The 21,659-nt window shown below is 31.9% G+C and overlaps 1 protein-coding gene across 1 annotated transcript; it reads left to right on the top strand.

The window, feature by feature from the left end:
- Positions 1–5,205: 5,205 nt before the first annotated feature.
- LOC107414512 (tripeptidyl-peptidase 2) lies at positions 5,206–20,418 on the top strand. Its single transcript, XM_048469915.2, has 34 exons — positions 5,206–5,708; positions 6,047–6,125; positions 6,561–6,634; positions 7,047–7,156; positions 7,254–7,334; positions 8,038–8,124; positions 8,198–8,340; positions 8,945–9,095; positions 9,216–9,338; positions 9,517–9,600; positions 9,687–9,874; positions 9,978–10,152; positions 10,256–10,377; positions 10,477–10,556; positions 10,899–10,957; positions 11,597–11,751; positions 12,312–12,490; positions 12,630–12,742; positions 12,814–12,984; positions 13,230–13,358; positions 13,511–13,611; positions 13,706–13,823; positions 14,052–14,131; positions 14,410–14,482; positions 14,799–14,884; positions 14,970–15,021; positions 15,097–15,231; positions 15,350–15,421; positions 16,252–16,344; positions 16,740–16,835; positions 18,617–18,715; positions 18,865–18,957; positions 19,593–19,793; positions 20,029–20,418. Exons 1-34 carry the CDS (start codon positions 5,348–5,350, stop codon positions 20,185–20,187), a joined length of 4,122 nt encoding a protein of 1,373 aa, XP_048325872.2. The 5' UTR covers positions 5,206–5,347; the 3' UTR covers positions 20,188–20,418.
- The last annotated feature ends 1,241 nt before the right edge of the window (positions 20,419–21,659 follow it).

Raw genomic sequence — 21,659 nt, 5'->3', positions numbered from 1 at the left:
GATCCAAGAGGTTCCCTGTTTTAACCCGAGTAGTGGTGTGTAGGTTAAAAGTTGATGACGTGTCAATTTTCTTAAACAAACCAATTTTCAAATATAATTTATGCACTTGAAACTACAAAAAGTATATTCTATGTAGAAAAATAAAAAATAAAAAATAATATATATATATATATATATATATTATAGCTTCCTCAATATATTTAGCAATTTAGTCAAAAATTACATAATAATATATATTGATATTTTCAAATTTTCTACTATAATTTTCATAAAGTTTTTAAAATATCTATTGAATTTTAATTTTTTTAAAAACATTATTGAACACATATAAAGATCTAAATTATCTCAAAAAGAGATTGAATGTACATGTGAAAGTAAATGTTATGGTAATTTCTTTGTAATATTCGTGAAATTTACCATAATACTTTTCACATGTGATGGTAGTTAGTTTTACATGATAATATTTGTCCTCATATGTGATGGTAGTTTTATATATATGATAATATTAATTAATATTTCTTCTCAGTTTATATAGTCAAATTGATAAAACATTGATTAAATAAAAATATCTTTGAATTTTGATAACGACCTTTTTAAAATAAATTTTCATTAATTTTTATGAGATTTTATGAGATATTACTAAAACTAACACAGCAAAATAAAAAACTAAAAAACCAATCAAATGTGATATGGCTGAAGATATTACTAAGCTTAGAAGAAAACAGCAGTAGAATAGAAAATAAAAACTATCAGAATCTAACAGCTAGATATTGCTTGCTTGGAAAAAACAACATCAAAATAAAAAATAAAAAATAAAAACCAAAAAAAAGCAAAGATAGGTGATGAATAATACCATAGAAAAATTGATGGAGCTCTATACTTATGGGTGGAGTTCTGAGTGAGAGATGTTGCTAATTTGCTAATATGCTATTAAAAAAGAAGAAGAAGGACATATGATGGTGTATATATACATATATATATAAATTTATTTTGGTGAATATTTATAATTTACCTAACATAGTAGGACTATATATGTACAATTTTTCATAAATAAATAATGGTAAAATAAATAAATAAAAAAAGTAAACGATGTATATGGTATTTGTATTTTTCATACAGGAATGAAACGATTCTCATGTTACATGAAAAATAAGCCACTGAAATAATGAGTCACGTATTGCTTGATAAACAAGTAGTTTTTTTTTTGTTTTTTTTTTTTACTATAGTCCATGCTTCAGGTTATGAAACAAAGATGTTGCAATTCAGATTCTGTTGTATTCAAGACCATAAGTGTAATTTGAAAATTATTACCAAAAAAGCTTATAAAGCAAATAACCACCTTCTTGGTCAAATTGAGGAGATGTTGAAGAGTTTTGCTCTAGCCCCAAATTCATTGAGATACCTGAGGATGCTGCGCAAGATATCTAATTTCTCATTGGAGCTCAGGTTCTAGATCTATTACTTTGATTTATCAAATGAAAAGAAGCAATAAGTATGTTCTAGTTTTATTTTATTTTCTGCTACTTTTTAAGTTATTTGAGATGATAATCTATTTTCTAGTACTTTTACATCTTATTTGAGATGATTGACATTTTGAATATCCTTTGTCCATAAGAGATCTAACTTCCATATTGGTTTTCTTTTGTCCGGGTCTAAGGATCCAATTTTTTGTATATTGACATTCTTCGCTGCAAAAGACTTTATTTTCCAGGATTGGTATTATTTCCATGGAACTTTTGTATCTTTTTCCCCATCAAAGTATGTCCCTGTTTCATCGTTCTAATATATATATCTCATTGTAATAATATCACTTATTAATTTAGTTATGCTTGGACGTCAATGACATTTTGCTCTTTCTTTGTGGACCGAGTCTGAGAATGATTGTATTCAATGAATTTCGATTCATTGATTAGCGTTTAAATTCACAAAGGTTCATCATGTCTCTAAAGTTTGTTCATTATTATGCTTTCCGAAGTGGATAAAAAGTCGAAAGTACCCCAAAAAAAAAAACAAAAAAGTCAAAAGTTGCTGGAAAATAGCTGTAATTATTCCCTTAGACAAATTAATTTATAATTGCTGGAAAATAGCTGTAATTATTCCCCCAGACAAAGTAATTATAAGGAATATAATTATTCTCAACTTCACACAAAGGATTTTCATCTGTAATTATTCCCTCAGACAAAGTAATTATAAGGAATATAATTATTCTCAACTTCACACAAAGGAATTTCATCTGTAATTATTCCCTCAGACAAAGTAATTATAAGGAATATAATTATTCTCAACGTCACACAAAAGATTTTCAACTTTCATAGATAGAATTTTTATATATTTTTATATTTCTTAATTCTTGGCATGAATTTGATGAACAAAATTTATTTTATTGAAAGTATAATAATTATGTTATACGTTGTTTTATTTATTTTAAGAATGCATTTACATTGTTTAATTAGCTAAATTTCCAGATGTCACCACCAATTTATACCAACATCTTGCATGACACAACACATGCAATAAAGATCATATATTTACCAAAAAAAATGTAATAAAGATATATTATTTTGTTTTGCTCTTTGAAATTAATTGAAAAACATACCAATTAAAATCACTCATTAAAAGCAGATAAAAAAAATCAAAAGGTGATACTGTATTTTAAGAAAATATAATAGAATAAAAATTGTAAACATAAGATAGACCATAGCATGTAAAAAAAATAAAATATAAAAGATTCTTTTAATTTATTTTTTTATTTTTTATTGGGATGGATGTTATTTTTCATTTTTTCTCTTCGTTCTTTTACTCGGAATAGGTGTACGCGACCATGCTGTCATGCATGTCCCACCAATGATATTTGGACCCCACCATACCCATCCACGACGTAAGGGGGACATACATGTCCAGATATCAAATGGAGAACCCCAAAACCGTAATTTCAAAGGACCTGAATCCCGACACCACCTAAATTTCATTCAACCACAGCCCACAGTTGTATGCAAGATTTTCTCCATTCGAAAGTCACTCCAAACCACCCTCCACCGCATTTTAATAACATAATATACTAATGAGTTTAATAATATCTCCAATTGTTTAATAGATTGCTATTGTATACGGTAGGAAAAAAAAAAAAAAATCAACCATATGAAATGAATAATAGATATTTAATTCTAATATTGAGTATCAATGATTTTATTTAAATTTTAAATAATAAAAATGTGTATATTTTTTAAAATAAAATAATAATAATTGATATTATTTATTTATTTATTTATTTTTAAAAAATATTATTTTATTGAGTTAATATGTGTAAAAAAATAATTTAAGGTAGATAGTTTTCTTGACAAGGCTATTTATCTTTTTTACTATATTAGATTGATAAAGTATTTATATAAAGCTACCAGGAGATTTTTTTTTTTTAATAAATGTCTATATATTTGATATGATAAAAAAATTTGATAATTCATATTGCTATTGGAGATGCTTAAATTATGTTTTAATGTCAATGACATTATGCTCTTTCTTTATGGACAGATATGGAGGATGATACAACTATTGCAGGTCTTACAAAGACTCAGATTGTTTAGCAGCCAATTTTCAAACAAGAAAGAAAAAGAAACCAGGAAAGAAAGGGTAAGTGTGGTTTTTACAAGGGAATTTTTTTTATTATTTTAGGAAAAAAAATAAAAATAGTGAGAGAGAAAAGAGAGAGAGATTATTATTGTATTCAATATAATTCGTTTTATTGATTAATGTTTAAATTAATAAAGGCTCATCATGTCTCTAAAGTTTGTTCATTATTTTGCTTTAAAAAGTGGAATAAAAGTCGAACGTTGCCGGAAAATAGTAGTAATTATTCCTTAAGACAAAGTGATTTTAAGGAATATAATTATTCTCCACTAGAGACAAAAGGGTTTTAACTTTCATAGATAGAATTTTTTTGTTTTTTCATTTTTTAAAATTCTTGGCATGTACTTGATGGACAAAATTTCATTCATTGAAAGTATAATAATTATATTATAAAATGTTTTTTTTTTTTGAAAAATACATTTTACATCTTTTAATTACTTTTTTTTTTTATGAGTAACTATACATTGTTTAATTACCTAAATATTTAGCTGTCACTATAAATTTATAACACATAACATGTAATGAGGATCATATTATTATTTAGTTTTGTTGTTTGAAATGAATTGATTCAATTGAAAAACATACCAACTAAAATGAAAGAGGATATTGTAATTTAAGAAAATATAACACAATAAAGTTGTAAAAATCATGAGATCTAGCATAGCTAGGGATGTCAATTTGCCCCGTCCATTCCCGAAACCGCGGTGCACCGCCCCTAACGGGGCGGTTTTTCCTCTAAAATTCGAGGATGCGGGGCGGGCTTGGGGCAAATACCTAAAAACCGAGTCGGGGACGGGCCGGGGACGGGGAATAATAACTCCGCCCCGAACCCGCCCCGATATATATATATATTTATTTATTATTTTTTTTTATAAAATTTTATTTATGTAAAATCATTTTCTTCTTTTTTTTATATTTATTTTTCTAAATATGTATTTTATTATAATTGTAAATTTGTTCCTTGATGTATTTTATTATATTTTTATTGCATTGTAGTCATTTTTTTTATATTTTAATCATAAAATAATTTTTTTATATAAATTTTTTTAAAAAATATCAATTAAAAAACAAAATGGGGAAAACCGTCCCGCCCCGTTTCCACCCCGCAAAATCTCCGATCCCGCCCCGCACCTAAAAAAACGTGAAAAATCACGGAGATGGGATGTAAAATTTTCTGCTGAGATGGGACGGGATTTTAAAAACCAGCCCCGCCCCGACCCGTTGACATCCCTAACCATAGCAAGTATATGTTTTAAAATAAAATATAAAAGATTCTTTGAATTATTTAAAAAAAAAAAGATTCTTTGAATTTATTATTATTATCTTTTTCTATATTTTATTAGGATAGCTTTCCATTATGCTCTGCGTTCTTTCAACGGGAGTAAGTGTACGTGCGACTGTGTTGTAATGTATGTCCCACCAATAGATGTTTGGACCCCATCAAAGCCATCAACAACGAAAGAAGGACATGGATGTCCAAAAATCAAATGGAGATCCCAAAAACCGTAATTTCAAAAGAGGAGTCCAAACCAGAACCCAACCCAATCCACTCTATGCCCTCCACCTCCACCTGTCTCATCCCAATTTCCGGTTTCGAAACTCGTAACCACCTCCACTCTCCCCCAAACCAACGGGTTACACATCCCAACAGTCAGTTAGAACCACGCTTTAATTTACCAAAACACCCCTACTCAAAATCATCATCATTATTTTTTATAAAATTATGCAAAACCCATTGTTATCATATAAATTGCCATACGTGTCCCCATTTCCACAATCTTTCTTCTCATCTGAGTGTCTCTCGCTCATCATTAGACCCAAAAGGCAAAGACCAAGAAAAGGAGGAGAGTGGACTAGAAGAAGAAGCAGTAGCAGTGGTAGTAGAAGTGGTGGCGATAGAGGTAGGGTCAGGGCAATGCCTGGTTCATCGTTTGGGAGTGAGGATAATGGCTCTCTGCGTAGCTTCAAGCTGAACGAGTCCACTTTTTTGGCTTCACTCATGCCTAAGAAAGAGATTGGTGCCGATCGCTTCGTCGAAGCTCATCCTCACTACGATGGCCGAGGCGTTCTCATCGCTATCTTTGGTATATTTCCTGTTGGTCGATTCTACTACTACCACTCGCTATTAAATTCCCCTTGTGGAATCCAAGAAAAGCAAGAAAGAATTTTATTATGTTTTTATTTATTTATTTTTGATTATGAAGAATAGGAAAGAGAATGTTGATCTTTTTGTTTGGTTATAGATTGGTAGGAAATGAGAAAATCAAATGAAAACAAATTAAAAAAAAAAGTGGAATGAAATATAGAAAATCGAGAAGAGGAGGGAGGACTCTGCTGGTTTTCTTTTACTTTGTGTTTTAAATGAACTTCTCTGCAACCGAGTACAATGGATTAATTTTTTTTTTTTTTTTGGGGGTTTCAGATTCGGGGGTGGATCCGGCTGCTGATGGATTACAAGTTACATCCGATGGAAAGCCAAAAATATTAGATGTTCTTGATTGGTAACTTGAATACGGAACCAGTTGGTCATGGAGTTTAAAATATGTTTATAGCACTATAGCAGTATGTCTGTTTGGCAGGGTTTTTCTGCCTTAAAAGCTTTGCTTAAGTGTCAAAAAGCCCTTTTATCAACAAGTAAAACACCAACCAGTAAAAGTGTTCGATAAAAGTCAAGAAATATATATTGATCAAAATATAAGTTTTTTTGAAGCTTCTTTAAAATATCTATTTTTAATTTATATAAAAATTTAATAAATATTTAATACTGTTTAATGAATATTTAATATAATTTTTTTATTTACAACTAAATACTTATTAATTTTTTAATAAATTTTTTTTTTCAAAAATATCTATTATAGAAAGCTCTGCGTGTTAAAATTCTATTTTCATTAGCTATATCAAACGGATCCTAATCTAACTTTTCTTCTCTTTTTCAGCACGGGGAGTGGGGATGTTGATACCTCAAAAGTGGTAAAGGCTGATGAAAATGGCTGTATTTCTGGAGCTTCAGGTTAATATCTTGGAACAAGATTGAGCAGCTCAACTTAGGCATATCAGTGTTCTTGATACGTTTTAATTGTTGCTTTTTATTGAATTTCTTAGTTACATGGCTAGAGATTAAAAAAAAAAAAAAAAAAAAAAAAGGAGAAAAATGTCCTGTGCCCCATTCAAGTTTTTCCTATATGTCTTGTTATCTTTTCTGGTGTCTGTACTGTTCTAGATTTTGTTGAATTCCAGAAAGAATGGTGATATCCTAGTTTGTAAATTATGAGTTCTTATATTTTCATTCGAATCATTCCTTTTCATTGTTAATAGAAGTACATATTACTTTATCGAATGGTAATGTTATCTTTTTATTGTAAGTTGTAACAATGATCTTTTCTCCAAGATGCCACACTGGTTTTGATGCAAGTTTCCTATAGGTACTTCTCTGGTTGTCAATTCTGCATGGAAGAACCCTTCTGGTGAGTGGCATGTGGGTTATAAATTTGTATACGAGTTGTTCACTAGTGATTTGGCTTCTCGCTTGAAGGTAATGTGATTTAGTAATTGGTTACAATAGCAGCTTCATGTAACATAACATTGGCTAACAAAAATTTTCTGTTTCTCCTAAATTTTTTTTGTAACAGAAAGAAAGAAAGAAAAAATGGGATGAAAAGAACCAGGAGGAAATTGCTAAGGCTGTTAAGAATCTTGATGAGTTTGATCAGGTTGGTGAAAATGCTGCTTTCCAGTTTCCTGAGCTGGTTACTGATAATCAGATCCTGAATATACAAATTACTTGCACATTCCATGTAATTTTTAATTGAAGTAAGCATGTCATTGCACATTCCATGTAATTTTTAATTGAAGTAAGCATGTCATTTTCAGAGTTCAATATTGGAATTTTTTTTTCCCCCCAAATTATTGTTACCATTTTTGGGTATAGAACTGCCCTTCTCTTGTTGTACCCTCAAATTTCACACTATGCATCTTAATTGACATTATTACTAATGAATTGAAAAAGCTCATTTCTGTTTTCACTTCTACTTTTTTGCAATATTAATTCTATTTTTTCTTTTTGGGTGCTGCTTTTCTACTTTGTAATCCTTGTGTTATCACTTGTCTTCCTTAAATATATCATATGTTAAGAAGGCTATGCCTATTGAAATCAAATTTCATTTGGTGTATGTTTGTCCATAAACCATGTAAAATATGTCATATACTGTCCCTGGAAACTTTGCTTCGAGGTGATGGAAGTTTTTATGAATGTAAAAGCTAACCAGTTATAATCCTGAATTTATGATTAACAGTGATGAGCTTTTATAATTTAACCAAAAAAAATAAAAAATAAAAAATAAAAAAGCGACGAACTTTTATAGATGTGGATGCATCGAATTGCTGTTGAATATATACATATTATGATTATTCCAGAAACACATCAAGGTGGAGGATGCAGACCTGAAAAGGGTTCGTGAGGACCTCCAAAACAGAATTGATTATCTACGGAAGCAAGCTGATGTGAGTATCTGAGATTTGTTTCTCTTGGATTATTTTGGGTTCTAGAGGTGACGACCAAGATTTTATGTTGTAGAGCTATGATGACAAAGGGCCAATTATAGATGCTGTTGTATGGCATGATGGAGATGTATGGAGGGTTGCCTTGGACACACGGAGTCTTGAGGATGACCCAAACTCTGGGAAGCTTGCTAATTTTGTGCCCCTAACTAATTTTAGGTATGTTTCGTTGCTGTAAGATCATCTAGTGCTTGTAATACTACCCAAAGGTAATGATACAAAAAGCCGGAAATGAGATGTACTTTGTATTGTAGTAAAGCTTAATTTTATGAGTGGTATATTGTTTTAGTATTTTAGCAAAGCTTAACTTTATGGAATGGTATACTGTTTTGTGAAAGGGCAATTCTTGGTGATCAATGTTGAGATCACCTCATTGGAACCTGAATTGATCAATGTTGAGATCCCTCATTGGAACCTGAATGGTTGTTGCCCCCAAAAAGGATATACATTTTTAATTAAGCAGCTTGAGCTTATCATTCCTGAGTTTTTTCTTTGGAAAAGTGATAAAAGGAGACAGGCACCAAAAGGTTATAATGATTAACTGGTGACAAATGGAATTTCCAAGAAACCATGTATATTAGTCTATGACATCATCCATGTTGTAGTCCAAGCACCTCTTCTGCTGCAGATCTAACCATTGTTCCCCCATAATATTGAAGTTTTCATATTTGTTGTTTAATTTTTTCAGTATGCTCTTTTTGTAATGATCTAGGACTTATTGGATCTTATGGATTTTTGAACTTTTTTAAAACTATGCTTACAGGACAGAGCGGAAGTTTGGTATTTTTAGCAAATTAGATGCCTGTACGTTTGTTGTTAATGTGTATGATGAAGGGAATATCTTAAGTATTGTGACAGATAGCTCCCCTCATGCCACTCATGTTGCTGGTATTGCTAGTGCTTTCCACCCTAAGGTACCAGCATCGAACTTAAAATGCTTGCAGTTTTTGCCTGATTAGCAATTTACACTTTGATATGTAATTGCTGTTAGGAGTTCTTGTTGAATTTACCTTTTGATATGTGGTTGTTATTAGGAGCCCTTGTTGAATGGAGTTGCACCTGGTGCACAGTTGATATCTTGTAAAATTGGGGATTCACGCTTAGGTTCAATGGAGACAGGAACCGGCCTCACTCGAGCTTTAATAGCTGCTGTGGAGGTGCTTTCATTTTTTCATTTTTATTTTTTGATAATTTATCTAAAACACTGAAATGGCCAAAATTACCTATATCTTTCATGTCTTTATGGGAATTTAGCATTATGGTGACAGAGTTACTTATAGGGGTTGATATATATAATTATTTGATGGGCATCTAGTTTTTTATTTTGTTTTGCAGCACAAATGTGATCTGATCAACATGAGTTATGGAGAACCTGCTTTATTGCCAGACTATGGACGCTTTGTTGACCTTGTTAATGAAGTATCATTTCTAAAACTGTCATTTTGGCTTGAATTGTAATCTTTTACCCATCTATTTGACCATGCTTTCAAATGTGCTAAAATTAGGCTGTAAACAAGCACCATTTGATATTCGTAAGTAGTGCCGGTAATAGTGGTCCAGCTTTGAGCACCGTTGGAGCACCTGGTGGTACCACTTCTAGCATTATAGGAGTTGGTGCATATCTCTCTCCTGCAATGGCTGCTGGTGCTCATTGTGTTGTTGAAGCTCCGTCTGAAGGGCTTGAATATACATGGTAATTTTAATTCCCCTTGAAGGTCTGACTATAATCGTCAGGTGCAACCTCTGCCGCTTTTGGGTTGTTCTTGAGGTTTTACCTTATTGTGCATAATTTTCAGGTCCAGCCGAGGACCAACGGCTGATGGAGATCTTGGTGTCTGTATAAGTGCTCCTGGTGGGGCTGTTGCTCCTGTTCCTACATGGACTCTCCAACGACGTAGGCTTATGAATGGAACATCAATGGCATCACCATCTGCCTGTGGGGGAATTGCATTACTCATAAGTGCAATGAAGGTACCTATATCAATGCACAAGTAGTCTTGAATTTGCTCCTTTTCTTTGGATCATTGGTGTGATTTCTGGCTCAATTCTCTGATACCTATTCTTTCTTGTGCAGGCTGAAGGCATTCCCGTGAGTCCTTACAATGTTAGAAAAGCTCTTGAGAATACATCTGTTCCTGTCGGCAATTTACCAGAGGATAAATTAACCACTGGACAAGGGCTTATGCAAGTTGACAAGTAAGATATTGTTATCGAGGCCTTCTCTTGATAAGCTTCAAGAACAGATTTCATTTTGCAAAAATGGTATTTATTTATTTATTTTTTGTTGATTGACAGGGCACATGAATATATACAACAGTGCAGGAATGTGCCATGTGTTACATATCAAATAAAAATTAATCAGTCTGGAAAATCTAGTAAGTTTACCTTCCTTTTCTCCCTGATAGGCGCTAAAGTTTTGGGTAATGTGCCTGTTGAGGACTGACAGTGCACAATTTGTTTGCCTGATAGTCCTATATAAGATATATATGGTAGTCTGGATTTTAAAACGTGAAAAGTTTGGTAGATTTGGGTGATTATCTTTTTTGTGGATACAACTGAGTACTGTATGGTTTCTTTTTGAAGCTGTATAGATTACATTTTTTAAGTCTCTAGGTACAAGGTCTTCAACTCTTCATTCATTCTGTACAAAATTCTTCTTGATTTTACGCTAACATGGTTAATGAAAGTGCATTGTTATTGGTATGTTTTAACTGCAGCTCCTATATCACGAGGCATCTACATAAGAGAGCCTAGTGCTTGTCAACAATCTACTGAGGTGAGACTGTTAAATGACTTCCTGAAATTTGTCATTGTGATAATGCTGGATATCATGTGGTATTGTTGAATGCCATCACGCAACTTATGATAGTGCCAGTGTTGCTAGATAGTATTTTGTACTGTGTTGTGGCATATGACATGACATTGGACTGTCCCGTTTGTTAGATTTTCCTATATTGGCAAATTTATGTCCCTTCATGAAACTGTTCTACCTTCATTGAAATGCAACACACTTGGAAATTCTTTTGGAACCTCTGGATTGTGAGTCACAGTGTGCGAACATTGATTTTGAATGCTTTAAGTGGTTTTCTAGGACACAAAAGGTTAGGTAAAATTCACTTTCTTTTTTAATTTTAAAAAATATTGCGTAGTATGATTTTCATTATTCCTGAAGCAACAAATGTCCTTTGTTCTGCTCTGTATGACATTGTTATTACTACCATATGAATTTCTTTTCATCATGAAGCCATGCAATATTTTTTAAAATATGAAAATTGTGCTGTCACATCTTGCATATATGTTTTGCACAATCACTTTGTATGAATGTTTATGCTGTGGTCTCTTCTGTTGTACAATTACTTTCACATGTTCTACTGTATATTTGATTGTTACCGTAGCTGAACTAATATTCTTACAGTGGACAGTGGATGTTGAGCCAAAATTTCATGAAGATGCAAGTAAGTTAGATGAATTGGTTCCTTTTGAAGAATGTTTGGAGTTGCATTCAAGTGGACCAGCAATTGTGAGGACTCCTGAGTACCTCCTTCTTACTCATAACGGGCGAAGCTTCAAGTTAGTTACACTACTTTAACATACCTCTTCATCTTCTTTCTGATAATGAATGCATCAACATCAATGGTTAAGATGCATTTATACGTTAAGTTGTTGGCCTTAGTATATATGCCCATGGCAAGAAAATGACATATGTAAGGGGCAAGAAGGCTTAGCAAATATCTCATGTTCCAAATTGTTAAAGCAAGAAAAGTAGTGGAGTGAGCTTTATTGGTCACACATGTTTTTTGTTCTATAGCTGAAATCATCTGTAGCATCTATGGTTGTTGTCATGTTGGTGATATTATCTTTATGTCTAGTGGGTGGGGCAATGCTGATTGTTTAAGATAGATTCTTTCAATGCCAATTGTTTTGCTACACTAATTATCTCTTAGACTCTTACTTTTTAATAGTTTTCATCATTGAAATTCTTTTCTTTTAGGATTTCTTAATCTTGTCAATCTTACAAATTTATTTCCCTTTTATTTTGTTTTCTTTGTATATTTGTTCTGTGGCATTTGTTTTGATGTTAAGTGGTAGCTAATGCTACAACTAACAAGATTCCATGCTCTTTTTTCCAGCATTATAGTAGATCCTACTAATCTTAGTGAAGGACTGCACTATTGTGAAGTCTATGCTGTTGATTGTAAAGCCCCTTGGCGTGGTCCTATTTTCAGAGTCCCAATTACTATAACAAAGCCCAGTGTTGTGATTGATCGACCTCCCTTGATTAAATATTCGAGAATGTCTTTTCTGCCAGGTCTGACTGTTAACTTGCTTTAAATTCTGCTTCTCATATCCAATAGTGCTTTTGGCTCCTTGTGAGCTGATATTTTATGTGTGTTTTTCATCCTTGTAACTTAATCCTTGTCTCTTCTTGCAAATGCTACTGTGTTTAGGCCACATAGAAAGGAGATTTATAGAGGTCCCACTTGGTGCTACTTGGGTTGAAGCAAGCATGCAAACATCAGGATTTGATACATCAAGAAGATTTTTTGTTGACACTGTTCAGGTACGGGGTTCAGTGATGATTGATTTATAGAAGATTGTCCACACCTGCTCTAACATGCTTGCATTGTTCAGCTTTACCCCTTGCAAAGGCCTAGTAAGTGGGAGAGTGTTGTGACATTTTCTTCTCCTTCCGCCAAAAGCTTTTTCTTTCCTGTTGTGGGTGGCCATACAATGGAATTAGCTATAGCTCAGTTTTGGTCAAGCGGCATAGGAAGCCATGAAACGACTATTGTTGATTTTGAAGTAAGCTTTCTTATTAGGACTTGGTTATTTTGTTAAACTGGGAACATTCATTTACTTTCTAAATGTGCAACTCTGAGAGTGAGATGCTTTCATAGCAGGCATCTGTTGGTTAGTTTGCCATAATTTTCTGTAGTTTGTTCAATGTTTCTTCTTTTATTTATGTTTTCCTTTTTTTCTTTTTTTTGAAAAAGGAAACTGGAGTCCCTGTAGATTTTGATGTTACTTTGTTTGGCCTTACTTTCTAGATTGTGTTTCATGGAATTAACATTGACAAAAAGCGAGTAGTTCTTGATGGAAGTGAAGCACCCATCAGAATTGATGCTGAAGCTTTACTGGCATCTGAAAGACTTGCACCTTCTGCTATTCTAAAGAAGGTGAAAGTTATTATCATATTCCGGATTATTCGTAGTTTCTAGTTTCAGTGCGGTTATTTGACATTTTTTTTTTTTTTCTCCTCTTAATTTTTTTTTCTGTTTTCTTTTTCTTTTTCTGTTTTTTGTACATTGTGGGGCTGTTCATTTTTCAGGTAAGAGTTCCATATCGACCCATTGAGGCTAAACTTTTTACACTCACAAGCAGTCGTGACAAACTACCTTCAGGCAAACAAATTCTAGCACTGATATTAACGTGAGTCACTGTTAGACATTTACTTTATTGATTGCTTTATTTGACTGACCTTCGAGTTTTATACCAATACATTCTTATTTTGCCGGTCCTTCAGATACAAGTTCAAATTAGAAGATGGAGCTGAAGTAAAACCTTACATTCCATTACTTAACAACCGCATATATGACACTAAGTTTGAGTCTCAGTTTTATATGATCTCTGATGCAAACAAGGTACCACATCAATTTCTTGTTATATGAAATTTTAATTGCTCATTTTTAGGGAAGTTAGGTATGGATTTACCCATCCTCAAATATGAAGTGTTGCCTCTAAAACAGTCAATGAAGGTCTGCACTAAGTGATGCTGTATTTGTTGCTACAGATTTGATTCCATTATTAAAATACTCTTGTGTTGGAGAATTTATTTTTTTCTTATTACCATTTTTTTTTCCCAACTATAGCGTGTATATGCAATGGGTGACTGCTATCCTGAATTTTCAAAACTTCCCAAGGGAGAATACAGTTTACAATTCTATCTAAGGTACATTCTTCTTTCTTTCCTAGTTAGCATGTAACCAGCACAAATTTTCACATACTGGACTGTCCTCATAAAAGTTGCTTACTTGAGATGATTGTACTACTGTGATTTAGTATTGAATTTCATTTTAGAATTACTATTCAACGTACCTCGGCATTTTTGTGGAACATGAGATTTGATTCAACATCAAAAAGCTGTGATAGAGGAAATTAAATTGCATTTTGTTTGGATAAGTTCTGAACTATTTCAAAAATTTCCCCATGCAATTTGTGTTGTTTCAGGCATGACAATGTGCAGTATTTGGAAAAGATGAAACAATTAGTGTTATTCATCGAGAGAAAATTGGAAGAGAAGGTATGGCGCATTCCTTTTGAGGATCGAATTTTGATTTCCTTAATCAATGCTTTCCTATAATGGTTCAACAATAATTTAATAAGTTATGTCTTTCATTTCCATGTTTGTTATACTTGTACTAGTTTGGTATAATTTCTTAATTTAGTTAACTGCTGGATACAAATTAAGGATTCATTTGGGTTGTGGACTTTTTTTTTTTTTTTTTTTGGTTGGTGTTTTAATTTAATTTATTTTAGTTAATTAATTAATTTGTATAGCATGAAATGTTTATGTATTGAATCCTGCTAATTACTCCAGCTGTTTTCGTCTGATCCAGGATGGAATTCAATTGTGCTTTTTTTCTAAACCTGATGGCCCTTTGATGGGAATTGGTAGTTATGAGCCAACAATTTTAGTTCCTGGGTATGTATCTGAATCTGTTCATATGGTTTAATGATGTATTGTTTTGAAATTCAATTTCAATTAATTATTGCATCTCATATGATAGGAAGAAAGAAGCATTTTATGTTGGCCCACCCCCCAAAGACAAGCTTCCAAAGGTCTTTCGCTATCAATATTTTTCTTTGAGATAATAATGTTGTATATGTTTGAAGATACTCATAAAGTTTCTGCAGAATTGTCCTCAAGGATCTGTATTGCTTGGAACGATCTCCTATGGAAAGCTTTCATATCTTGGGCAAGGACACGGAAAAGACCTGAAGGATTACCCTGTGTCTTATCATATTTCTTATGTAGTGCCGCCAAATAAGGTTCTAATATTTGTATATATGCTAAAATAACTAGCAGGCTGCATGTCATTATAAATCACTTCATATCTAATCTAAGTTCATCTCATTATAAATCAGTTTCATTTTTACTTTTTGACAGCCTGACGAGGACAAGGGAAAAGGTTCTTCTCCTACTTTAACCAAGTCTGTCTCTGAACGCTTAGAAGAAGAGGTGTGTTGAGTACATGATAGTAGTAATTCTAATTTTTATCTCTGTGCTTCTGGTCTTTTAGCTAATATATCTAGGATGACTTCCAATTTTTATTAAAAATTTGGATCAACGTCCGAAATTTGTTGAATGCTTGTCCATATATTATGCATCCACTTGCAAACAGACATCAATTGAAATTTATATATCTGTGGAATCCTGCCATGTCCCTATCGACACACAAATAGCCATATATCCTATGTATTGTATTTTGATACCAATCTATTTGGCACTGCATATGTGCACAATAAGTAGTCTTTTTTGTTATTTTTTATTTTATATATATATATATATATATATGGTTTTAAATCAAATCATGTTTCATATTGTTTTTCCCCTACTTCTTTTATTGATTCTGTTTTGTAACTTCCATTATAAGTCGAATACACAGAATATTATGTAGGTCCGATAATTTAACTTCATGAAATCCCTTTAACGTATTTAATTTGAATTATGGTTTTGAATGTTGATTTAATCAACAATCATGTAATGGTAGAAGTTAAATTCTTTTAGACCATTAATAATAGTGTTAAGTTTTTAGATTTGTTATACCTACTTCATAAAAGGTGGAAAAAATGTTTTGTATATTTCACTTTCTCTTACATTGAGCACTTAGACATGCGAACACTATGTCAGGACTCTTTGATATTGGTAACTGGTTTCTGATTTGGTCCTCCCAATTCATTATGATCCTGTGCTCTTATAGTGCCCCCTTACTCTATCCTCATAGGTTCTAAGGTATTTAGATATTTTAAATACTTTAGAGATAATGTTGGTAATCTCTTGTAAATCAGGTTCGGGATGCAAAGATAAAAGTTCTTGCAAGTCTAAGACAAGATTCCGATGAAGAAATCTCAGAATGGAAAAAGTTATCCGACTCTCTTAAGGTACAGGTTGTGTTGTTATCATTTAGATTAAATGCTTTAGGGGTGGAGTGTATCCTTTTATCATTATATTTGCTACTTTGTTCTCATGAATATGAAGCTCTAGTTGAACTTTTACAATACCTTTAAAATTCTTCAAGCTCGGTATTGAATATGAGCTTAGCAGATTGAATGACTGAAATGTTGCATTAACATAATATATCAGTTTTGTGTGCATATGTGCTTCAAGCCTTTATCTACCTTATCATTTATATATGCTGTATTTCTGAAAGTTGAAGTATTGAATTGATTCTATGTTTGAGGATAAAATATATCTAGTCTATTATTTGAGTGTGCTCTGGAATTCGCTGTAAATTTTATAGTTGCTGTAAATCCATATGTACGCTTCATTGTTGCAGTCTGAATACCCAAAATACACTCCACTGCTTTCAAAGATACTGGAAGGTTTGGTTTCTCGAAACAATGTTGTGGACAAAATCCATCATGATGAAGAGGTAATTTTTCTGACACAAGTGATCTAAATAGATGTATTTTCATATTCATGAAAGATGTCCGTTTCTTTTCCTCCCCCTGTTAGTATTTAAAGTATTGCATTGTTTGAATTTATTGGGTTTTGTTACCACGTGGTTCTCTGCCACAGACTATGAGAAGCTTTCTATAAATTGGTTTACTTTATTTATTTATTTATTTTTCGACAATGAGTCAGTTTACTTGATGGAAAAGTTTTTCTCTTCCTATTTTTCCCTTGAAAGCATGTTGTTTAGAAAGGATAGGAGGTTATTGAAATCTGATCTTAATATTTAGAAACAGTGATACAATGTAGCCCCGGAACTTAGGAAGAGATTTTGTTGGGAAGAATATGGATTATCTGTACAAGAACCTGAGAATGAGGCTATGTGTAAAAAATTAACGATTATAATTTGATGCAGTTCGCCTTATATAACCTTCTTCTTCTTCCTTCTCCTCTTCCTCTTACATTTTTTCTTCCTCCTCCTCTCTAGTTACAAGGTAACTTTCACTTTAAATTGTTTTACGGCTGGTAATGAGAAAGACAATTTCATCATGCAATAATTGAATCAATTTTTGTTAACAGATCATGCTTGGCTTTCTCAGCTGAAGATAATTTGTAATCTCATATTCAAATGTTACTTGGAGTACCTAATTGTTATAGTTTTATGTAGAATGTTAAGTTACCATTTATTTCAAGAGATTAAGCCAATAGGAAATAGACCCAACTATACATATCAACTAATGCAATAGAAACTTAATAAATAACCCCTCTTCATGCTTAGGTCTGTTCAAAGTGCACCCCTACTCATTCATAATCATAGATTATTAGAAATAGAAGCTACCAGGATACAAACACAAGACTAGATAGACAATTAGACTCTGATAGCAAGTTTAGTTACCAGAAAGGAAGGAGCTTGTTGGTTGCCCGTGGATTTTTCGACTTAGTTTTGTGCATGTCCTTTCCTCCTTGGCTATCAACTTGGTGATGTACAAGAGAGGAGGTCTACATGGAGCAATCGCCCAAATTCATTGCTTAGGCAGATTTTGGCCTATGTGCTTGTAAAGTAGGCAATATAATGTTTCATTGATTTTTCATTTTTATTTTTTTTGGTCAGGATTTTCCAGTGGTGTATTTAGTTTGTTTATTACAGTGATAACTGTGTTTGCAAAACATATTAAAGCATATAAATATTTTTAATAACTAATATGTGCAAGACATAATGACTAACATGAGAAAGTTGGGATAAAACACTGAGGATGCTCCTGCATATCTATATAAAAGTTAGATGTTTCTTACTGTGAAGATTTTAAGGGTAACTAGGATAAAAATATAAATTCAGATTGACAACTAAATTCTGATAGTATTGTAAGTTCCTATAAATTCCCAAGAAAACTCAAGCCTGATAGGAATTAGATCTATGTATGCAAGCCAACACAAAAGACACTGATGTGATGAAATTATTCACAGTTGCTCATGTATGTTTTTTTGTTTCAATGCATTATGAAAATTTTGCAAAATATTTTCTTTCTACCATACTATTGTCTCTCATAGAATACTGCTGATTCTATTTCGTTCATTTAATACGCAAAATTGGAATATTTTTTGTTCCGTTTGAAGAAAGGAAGGATCCCAAAGGATCGATCTTTCTTTTAGTTGTTGAATCTTTCTTTGATTGATCGAAGTATGATATTCTGAATCACTTCCCTGAAAGAGGGATTGCTTGATTTGGTGATATGCATCATGTATCTGATTGCTGCTGTGCAGGTTATCAGTGCTGCCAATGAGGTTGTTGATAGTATTGACAGAGACGAGCTAGCGAAATATTTTGGTATCAAAAGTGAACCTGAAGATGAGGAGGCAGAGGTATGTATTCTTTATTCTTCCTCCCTGTCCCTCCATTCTTTTTTCTTGTTCTTTAAACTTTCAAGACCCTTTTGGAGATCTGTACCTATCAAGGTTTTGCAGTTTGGACTTACTTTCTAGATCATATATCGTGGTTGTTATTCCTACAGAAAATCAAGAAGAAGATGGAAACATCCCGTGATCAATTAGCAGAGGCACTTTACCAGAAAGGACTAGCACTTGTAGAGATAGAAACTTTAGAGGTTAGAGCAGTAGCTTCCAATTATAGTAATTTTTACTTTATTTCTTAAGGTCAACTTTTTTTTTTAATATTTTGTAATTTTTTATTTACTTTAACACCACATTGTAGGAAGTATAAATTAATGAAATGATTCTGCATGAATATATGGGATGTTTTGTTTAAGTTTTTATCTGCCTGAGAAAAGTTGTATGAGTGAAATCACTGTAAACTTGGTAAGTTGTAGAAAACATTACACTTATGTTTATATAATTTGTAAAGTAGTTGATCCTTCTTGTCTTTTGAGTTCATTGCTTTGCTGCATGTAAGTCTTTAGTCCCAGACATTATATCTTATGAACTGTTGTGTGGATCTGAGTGGCACGATCTATACAGATTTGCATACATCAGGATTCATGTCTCCCTATTTTATTCTGTATCTATAATGATAGCAATGCTTAGTGGGACTAGTGCTGGTCTAATCAATTCCTGTGGGGTTGTTGTAGGTTCTAGCGAGATGAATCAGTTCACCATTGCATTCATTTCCCTTCTCACACTGATATATATATATATATATATATATTTTTTAACTGAAGTTGATTGAATAAAGAAATTTTCATTAATAAAAAGTTCATTGTCATTCTTTATATAATTGTTGCAGCGTAAGAAGACAGCATCTGAAGGTGCAAAAGATGTGGACGAAACTGTTGACCGTTCTAGACCAGACTCTGGTATCCAGCCTGATAAGTTTGAAGAGAACTTTAAAGAACTGAAGAAATGGGTTAATATCAAGTCCTCTAAATATGGAACCCTCTTGGTTATACGTGAGAGACGTAGTGGAAGGCTTGGAACTGCACTGAAGGTATGTTTCTTCCATGTCATTCTTGGTGGTTCTACTTCTACATGCTGCCACGCTCCTTATGTGTCTTTCATCCTACTTCTATTTTTGGTCAAATCTATTTTCTTAAAATTACTTTTTTTAGTGAATATTGAGAACGGGAAAATTTCATTGTGTTTAAAATAAATTCTGGCTATTGATAGACTTGAGTGGGGTAATCTTATCCTGATCTTGATTCTTTTTTTAATTACTTGCTCAGGTGGTGAACGACTTAATTCAAGACGATGGAGAGCCTCCTAAGAAGAAGCTATATGAATTGAAGCTGTCTCTACTTGAAGAGATCGGTTGGTCTCATTTGGTGACATACGAGAGACAATGGATGCATGTGTGTTTCCCAGCCAATTTGCCTCTTTTCTAGAGCTTTGCTCTATTTTAATGACACACATATCTCATCAAATAAGTGAGCCTGATTCTGGGCCCATTCTACTAGTTTGGTTTCTCTTTAAGGCAGGGATTGCGGAAGGGCCTTCGCCTTACCCCATAAAAAGGGAGGCCCAAGAAAATTTCTATGAATAAAATGTCATAATGTTTATTTTATATTACAGTTTTATTTTATATTATAATAATATACTTTTTTGATTCCATGAAATCTAAGTGCATGTTTGACAGAGTTTTTTTTTTTTTGGATCAAAAGCTTTACTTAGAAAGTCAAAAAAATTTTTGTTAAAAAATAAAGATGAAATCTAAGTGTATGTTTGATAGAGTATTTTTGGGATTAAAGTTTTATTTGAAGATCAAAAATTTTTTTGTTAAAAAATAAAAATGTTTAATAAAAATTAATAAACATTTGTCAATAAAAAAAAACAGTTTTTTAAAATTATTTTAGAAAAGTTTAAATTTTATGAAAATTTTTTTTTTTAACATATATGAAAATTCAATAAGCATTTAATGTAGTTTTTTTAGTTTATATAGAAATTTATTAAGCATTTAATGTAGTATTTTTATTTACAACTAAATATTTATATAATTTTTTTTTAAAAAATTTATTATATAAAGTTTTATATATTAAGTTATCTACCAAAAGGATCTTAAATTTTTAAGAGAATTTTAAAAATTTGCCCTAAAAAATTAAATAATAATAATAATAACAATTAGTGAGTTTGGAAATTCATTTCTTCATGTATCTTCCACTTTTTCGTCTACGACAATGGAATGTCCCTTTTCGTTAAAGTGCCATTTCAACGAAACAGTATCTAAGATTGAAAAAAGGAAAAAAAAAAAAAATTCCAGATGCAAAGGAGAATTCGCCGGTTTATTGGATCTGTTATAAAAACTTACCTACTTGTGCACCGTAGTGAATAAAAATGCATATGTTGCATGTTTTAAAACCCCTTTACTTTCTTCCAAACAAAAGATAATTAATTACTTTTTGCTGAAATAATTAGAAGAAAATATTATGGAGATGATACCTTTAGCATAACCTTAAAAGTGATGATAACGCTTAAAATTTCGATATCAATGTTTGTTTAATTATCATTATTTAATTGAAAAATAAATTTATAATTGAAAATACAAATATACTTAACAGTATAATATTTATTTAATTATTTTTGATTTATTGTACATAGAAATTTATGAAAACTTTTGGTCTTATTGACAATTTTTTATTTTTTTATTTTTTCATTTATTTTAGTGGTTAATTTTATATATTTAAAATATATATTAAATTTGAAATAATTATGAAGAGATATTTATAAATAAAATATTCATTTCATCATCTTTAGAGATTAATGCTCGACAAGGGTTTTGTTAGCCTTTCAATTGCTTTCAATCCATTACTTTGGGTGCTTTCAATCCTCCACATGATCATATAAGTATATATTGTCAGAG

This window comes from Ziziphus jujuba, chromosome 8, assembly GCF_031755915.1.
Source record: "Ziziphus jujuba cultivar Dongzao chromosome 8, ASM3175591v1".
Lineage (NCBI taxonomy): Eukaryota > Viridiplantae > Streptophyta > Magnoliopsida > Rosales > Rhamnaceae > Ziziphus > Ziziphus jujuba.
Note: the sequence above shows the minus strand (reverse complement) of the source record. Positions and strands in the feature narration are given on the sequence as shown.

Bases quoted from the DNA above. Each gene is read 5' to 3' on its own strand.
- LOC107414512 (XM_048469915.2), top strand. From the start codon at position 5,348: ATGCAAAACCCATTGTTATCATATAAATTGCCATACGTGTCCCCATTT. The intron at 8,125-8,197 runs GTGAGTATCTGA...TTTATGTTGTAG, and splicing joins ATCTACGGAAGCAAGCTGAT to AGCTATGATGACAAAGGGCC. The intron at 15,422-16,251 runs GTGTGTTGAGTA...CTTGTAAATCAG, and splicing joins CTGAACGCTTAGAAGAAGAG to GTTCGGGATGCAAAGATAAA.